Genomic DNA, 6,951 nt, shown 5'->3' with positions numbered 1-6,951 from the left:
ATAGTTTTTTGCAGCTTAAGTAGTGCACCGACAGACAGTTAAATTATTACATAATCAAATATTGTGCCCGAACGCAGCTTAAATGTTTTTCCCCCAGTAGATGGTGCAGGAGTGCTGCTGTCATTTCACTTTTATCCCACTTTCAAGGGGAAATACTTAATTTTCACGGTAACTGAGGCTTTCAACAGGTGAGTGACTTCATATCCAGTGACGGTTTCCCAAGGCTCCAGTCTCCCCTCCCAGCAACACAAAGCTCTGCAACTACATGCCTAACAAACTACAGTTCTGATGTTAAGCTCAAGGGGAGGAGTAAGGATCGGGGAAGAAATTGCTCTTTTCCCAAATGCTTAAGAAAGTGTTTCAAAAGAGACAGAATAAATGTTATGTGCTGTCAAACCCAAAAGATGCAGGATGTAACAGCCTGTTCTGGAATGGGTTTGCTGTATGTCCAACATGCCACTACACATCTCCTAACTGCAACAGCGGGTAAGATCCCTAACCCCAGAAGAAAAAGTACATGTGCATCCTGCTAAAGCCAACCCTTACGTAACCATGTATCTTTGCAGCTCTTTTAGTTGCTCTCAAACAGGCCATGCTAGCTGATACTTTTAAGCACAAGAAGAAAAAGTGAACGTACATCCGTTCAGTAACCCTCTTTAGACGGATCAAGCCTTCAAAGAGGAAAGCAAAAGGTGAAAACATTTTAGCAGCAAAATGGTTAAATGCAAGGTGAAAATATTAATGCACACATTCAATAAAAATATTAAAGCGTATATGTTTCATATAAAATACAGTACAGGACCAGAAGTTTCACTATGTTGTATAGTGCTCAGAGGAAACTTAAACTTGCTTCTTTCTGAAGTATATACACAATGTGATTCTGTAGCATTTTCTTATACAGCCAGCAAGTTCTTTTCTTAGGTTGTTCGTAACTCTCTTCACCTTGAATTAGGAACCTAGCACTTACAAATATTAATTTCCTCTCAGTTCACTAGAAAAACATCACTATTTTTAAAATCAAATTTGTTATTAAAGTTAACAGTCTATTCTAGGCAACCAAGTTTAGTTGAAAATGTGTGAAGAATGATAATCAACCAAAGCAGCAGCTTTCAAATATATAAACAGTAAAAACTAAAACTGCTGCTACCGTGTCATATTCTTGGACTTAATTCATGCAATCAACTCTTAATACAAAACTAGAAGCTCTTCCGTAACTTCTACAGTTATCAATATATTTGTCTTCTTTTCAATGTGAAATAATACTTTGAGATGATCTATGTACACAAGGTGGTCAGTTCAAGCTGTAATATAAATATAAATGTTTTCTTTTAAAAAGTATTTTACAGACAGTGTTATATACATTTGCTCATTTTACTTCTGGGCTACAAAGGAAAATTAAGGGCACTGACACATGCAGAAAGAAAAATTACACAAAATATACTAAAGAAATGCAAAAGAAGTGAGAAAGGTCGTGCATCTTTTAAATTGTTTGTTTAATAACAAGGGTATACTGAGGACAGTCTGTCCCAGCTTCAGCCCGGATATCAAATAGGCACCTTTGTTAATGAATTATGACTGGGTTTAGTGTTTCACTTATCTTTAATGAGAAGGAAATGTTTCTTACTTTATGACAGAGCACCGCATTAAAAAATTAAAAAATTTGTCTATGGGTTAATCAGTTAATTCTTACCTGAAAGTTAAACACTTAGTAAGTACAAAGCCATAACAAATATCGTACACAATATACCACCACACATACGTACATACACACTCTCTCTCTCTCACTCCCTCCCCCATCCTCCCTCCAAATTTCCTCAATTAAGAAGTTCACTCCAATTTTGCCTGGGCTGTAATTTTTTTCTCAAGCTAAGTCTTTTGTTTTTGTTTTTGAGCAAAACACACAGTACTTTTGTTCTTGCCCGTTCAAGTAAGAAAAAGTTGCAGTTCAAAATAATGAAAACAATTTCACTTTTGTTATTAATCTTTTGTTTTAATCATAGTACTTGATAAACAGCTGAACAGGATCCTAGTTTGACAGAAGGATAAACAAGAACACTGATGACAATTTGTTACAACTGCCTTAATGTACCTTTTGCTTAATGAACATTTGAATATGCAATAAAGTATTTTTGGAGGACACCCCAAAAGAAAACAACTTGCTGGTTGAGCAACAGAAACAACTTCCTTTTTGCTATTATGTTGAAATCAAAGTAATTTATATATAAAAATAAATGTTATGTTCTAACAAGAACATTTTAGACAATTACATCTGTGCTTAACAAAAAAAAATATTGGTCACTCAAGACTAGAATAATTAATATTTTAAAGGTTTTTAGATTATCAGAATGTATGGATACAACTCAACACAAACTGTAGCTGAAGGGAAACAGGACTGAAAAATACCAATTTGTCCATCTGGAATAAAAATGAGACTAAATTAACTAATAAATATTTAAAATACTACCATGGAATGTGACAGTAGATATGGTCCATACCTACTACATCAGAGGGAAGGAAAGTTTAACATGTAATAATTCGTACCTTACACATTTAGTTAAATATAAACATTTGTTATTTATACATAAAGTCGCTTCCAAAAAACTATTAATAAGTGATTTAGTTGCACTTAAAATCAGTTTCATTTCTCATTTGCCGAGTATTAACTTTTCTTAATCTTAAATCAACTGTCGCTAGTGCACTTTTAGTTAAAATCTCCCCTCAGATAAGTTTTAATCCTTTTAAAAGAGCCCCCTCACCTAAACCATGAATGTACAAAGTGGCAAAAGTTAATCCCTTTTAGTATAATCATAGTTTATATACTCATTTTATAGCCAATAATAAGAATAGGCTTTCCTTTGCAAAATCTCCTTCACAACTTGCAACAAACGCCACGCACTCAAAGGAAATAGTTAGGCATGGCTAGCACTTGTAAAATGCCAAGGTCTGACAAGTCTTGTTGCTTCCTCCACATCAAGCATCTCTTACATGAAAGAAGATTCCCTTCAGCTTGCCAAAAAGCTTCCTCAAATCCAAGTTAGATGCTTCCTGGAAACAAAGATTTTTCAGCTCTGTTTGGCACAAGACTGATTCATCCCGCAGCTTTATGCTTTCCTCCACAGCACCCACATACCTCACCGCAGTGATGGCATGCTCTCAAGGGGAGGTAGCAGCACATACATGGAGCAATGAACGAGAGTGCCACCAGTGCTAACCAGCGTAAGCAGAACTTGTCATCATTAGTGTCACATGAGCAAGGATCAGAGAAATCTCCTTCAGAGTCTGACATGCAGTGATACAGCATGCTCTCTGCGCAAAGCATGCAACTAACTTGGTAGATACATCTTTTAATAGGATCTGGCGCATCTTGACATTTTCCTCTGCCATTATCTTCATGATTAAACCTTTCCTGGCAGTAAATACAGCGTGAACGCTCACCATCCTCTTTTCTTCTTTTTGAGTTTTTAAATTTTGATGAGGAAGGCTGAGTTTTAAATACCACAGAACTCTTTGAGTCTTTCAGGGAATTCAACTTAGTTCCATCCCCACATGGGTATAAATAGTCAGATTTTTTACCGTCTGATTTAGAAAATGGTATATTTGAGTCTGCGTCATCCCTCTCGAGGTCGTTCTTCCACATGTCAGGATGCCTGTAGTCTGCATAACGACGTATCAAAATGTCACGAGGGTTTATTCTAACAATTTCATCTTCATCCTGAAAGCTAACGTGCCTGATTGACTTCCGTGGGACCTGAAATGGCAAAGCAAGGTAAGTTTACTATACTGAAGTTCCAAATTTATGTCTACCTACAAAGTAAAACTTAGATTAGAAAACTAAAAAACAGGTTTTCTTTTCCTTGTTGCTGGAAGAGAAAAACTGCAGCTTATTTTCTTACCAGTACAATTTACAGACTTCCTCACAATAACGAGCCTTTTGCATGATATTAGGACCATGAGCTTTAGTATTCTCTTCTGACTTTTTAGGATCTTGTAAGAGCTTTGGATGTTTCCGTATCTGCACAGAACTTGATACTATTCTTTGAATTATGCTCAAAATTCAGGTTTTAACATCTTACAGCGGCAACTAATTCCTCAGATCAATTACGCCTTACATGAACCTGCTGATTTCACGTCAGTGATGACACAGTGCTTTAAAATTAACTCCCTGATACATTCACTTTGAGTTACTCATGTTATTTAGGAGAAGCTTCTCTTTATTTCTGCTCCAAGTTTTCAGTCTCCCTCCACCTGTGCAACAACAGTATTGAATACTCATTAGTTATTCTCAAAGCTGTAATCTAGAGCAGGATTTTGCCAGATGAAAAATAATATTCTGTAGCAGGATCAATAAATAACAGTGGCTTCTAAATGCATCTCCCCTTAGCTAACACACAGTACTTAAATCAATTAGTTTAGGACACCAAACGCCCAAGTACTTTTTAAATTCTCGACTTGTAACCAGCTGACCATAATTCAAGACCTTTTACCTCAAAAGGCAAGTAAGAAGGAACATGCTGAACATACAAAACAAACAGCAGAGAGATAAGATAGAGTTGTTTATTCTGCCTTACAATGAAAGGGCATGGGGGCATTAAAAAGTTGTTGAAGGTGGCAAATTTGAATCGTCCAAAATGAAATACTGCAGACCTTAGATAAGTGTAAGATAGGGGACTGCCACTAAACGTTACTGAAATCACATTACAAATGACTTTCAAGAAAAAGTGCAAATGACGACAGGATAAAAATGTAGCACGTGTATGGAAGGACCTCCTGAAAATAGTAGATAGTGCAGCAAAAAAGCAAGAGTCTCAGTATGTCCCAGTATTCCTGCCTTACAGACAGGCAATTATTTTCCTACACTGTAGGGCTATTATAATCGGAGCCAGAATATAAGCGAGCTTCAAGTCAAATTCCGCCTTTTTCTCCTGTCAAGTGCACAGCCTGCAAACCATCTCACAGAAAAGACTAAGAAAAAAAACCAACAACTCCCTAAACCATCAGACTTACAAATTCTTCCAGAATCATGAACTATTTGGGAATGCATGTTCGACATCAGTACTGTTGCTTTGAGAGTGTTTTTACCTTATTAGTACTGATCAAATTAATGAGAATTAATGTGTCACCATTCCATAGTCTAGGACAACAGCTGAACGGCATGTTCCTAGTCAGTTGCAGTGTGTAACAACAAACTACCGAAGATCTCGTTTTAGGTTAACACATTTCTATTTCACTTGCACATGCCTATGCTCCTACTGCACTGAGGTCTGCATGCCCTGGGAAGGCAGAGGGGGGAAGACAGAAGGCAGCTGGGAAAGAGGAAGGGATAGCTTCTTAAAATATGCCAGCTTCTGATTATGTAAGAATATCTGTAGCCTGCTCTAACCATCACTTCCCCCCTGCTTAATAATCCTTGTGTGATAAGTACAGAACTGTAATTAGAGCTGCTTTACCCTGGGAGTTTCAACTGGAGTATGCTAACAAAAATTATTTTTTTTCCTTGGCTCTGAGCCACATAGCTGGACTTCCACAAAGTCTGGAGCATACAGGGTGAAGAAAGGTTATATCCCGTTCAGCTAACATCACTGCTCTCCGTACTTCCCCAGGCTCCGATGCAAGCAGTTGGGCCTCTCCTTTGCTTATAAAAGTGGAGTGCTTCTCAACACTATTCTGTTTTCAAACAAGAAAAAGAGCCTATTGTTTTAGCATCAATAACTAGCTATGGCTAATTGGCTTTTTTAAACAGTTAACAGCATAAATTTAAGGGAAAAAGCATAAAAAACGCTATTACGATTCTGCATGTCACAAGCATAAAGGATCCTTACCCCACTGTCCACACAGAATATTATGCATGCATTTAAGACATTAAATAAAACCCGTTGTTTAAAAGAAAAAAAAAAACCACCCAAAACCTCAAACCCAAAACCCCAACCTCAACCTCCCATTCCTCAGACAGCTAACAGCCATCAAAGATCACTATAAAGACTAATAACTAAAATCTGACCTCTCCTCAAGTCTTTGTTTTGTTTTGTTTGAGCAGAACACACACAATACATAGAACTAATTTCTTTTTTCCAAGTTCATAGCCAAACACCTACTAAAGTGCTTAAGGTCTGACATGTTACAAAAAAAGGCAGCACTACATTCTTTATGCAACTGATATTAATAAGTTTCTAAGAAAGCAAGTGGGAAATCCTGAAACACAAGCAAACAGGAGAAACGTTGGAAAAGCTCTATAAATAAAGTGGTTATGTATTGGCTGCTTAATGGGACCTATATGAAATCACGAGGTACAGGAAACCTGAAGAATACACAATCCAGACTCAGTTAGGTACAAATAGAAGCAAAATTCAACGACAGTAACATACATAGTCCTCTAGCCATTCAAAACTGTAACTCAGTACAAGTGCCATCTCTGTGTAACAGCTGAAACACGAAGGGAGACAATGTTTGTTGACATGACTGAACTCACTAGTATTACACTTTACTTGAAGGGCTGCACCTCTAAAGAAGGCACAGACACTTGCTTGGTGTTGTAGCCTTCCCTGTCTCTCCTCAAACAGATATACTTGATTTTGCTCAGCTTGCAATTCCACAATATGAGGACAGCAGCAGCTGAATATATCATTGTCAAGTACTAAATTTAAGACAAGCACATTTCAGTATATCAGAAGCTGAAGAGTTGAGGGTCTTTGGTACTTTTTAGTAACAGCCAAAGTATAACAGGTAAAGAGCTGAACTGTCATTAATCACTTTAGTTTGAGCATTTTCTTCTTGAGCTATTCAACTTAGGATCTCAGTAAGACTGTTCAAACTTAATTTATACAAAATTGAAACAAAATAGGTATTTACCTCAAGATCTGCTGTGCCACACGGTCACACACATGGAGTTCAGCAGGGACAGTGCAGTGTGCACACATACTGAATGTGAGATTTTGCTGACTTGCCTATGTTCTA

At 37.1% G+C, this 6,951-nt stretch overlaps 1 protein-coding gene across 6 annotated transcripts in view; it reads right to left on the bottom strand.

The window, feature by feature from the left end:
- Positions 1 to 1,969: 1,969 nt before the first annotated feature.
- The window catches only part of SPRED1 (sprouty related EVH1 domain containing 1), a 59,560-nt gene continuing 54,578 nt past the window's right edge, over positions 1,970 to 6,951 (bottom strand). For all 6 annotated transcript variants that reach the window (XM_080395889.1, XM_080395892.1, XM_080395890.1 and 3 more), the window contains one exon: positions 1,970 to 3,748. In XM_080395889.1, the coding sequence (XP_080252015.1) occupies positions 3,089 to 3,748 (660 nt within the window). In that variant the 3' untranslated portion in view covers positions 1,970 to 3,088. The remainder of the gene's footprint in view (positions 3,749 to 6,951) is intronic.

The sequence above is a fragment of the Falco punctatus genome, assembly GCF_963210335.1.
Source record: "Falco punctatus genome assembly, chromosome: 7".
In the NCBI taxonomy this organism is placed as follows: domain Eukaryota; kingdom Metazoa; phylum Chordata; class Aves; order Falconiformes; family Falconidae; genus Falco; species Falco punctatus.
The sequence above is the reverse complement of the archived record's forward strand: the minus strand, read 5'-3'. Positions and strand labels throughout refer to the sequence as shown.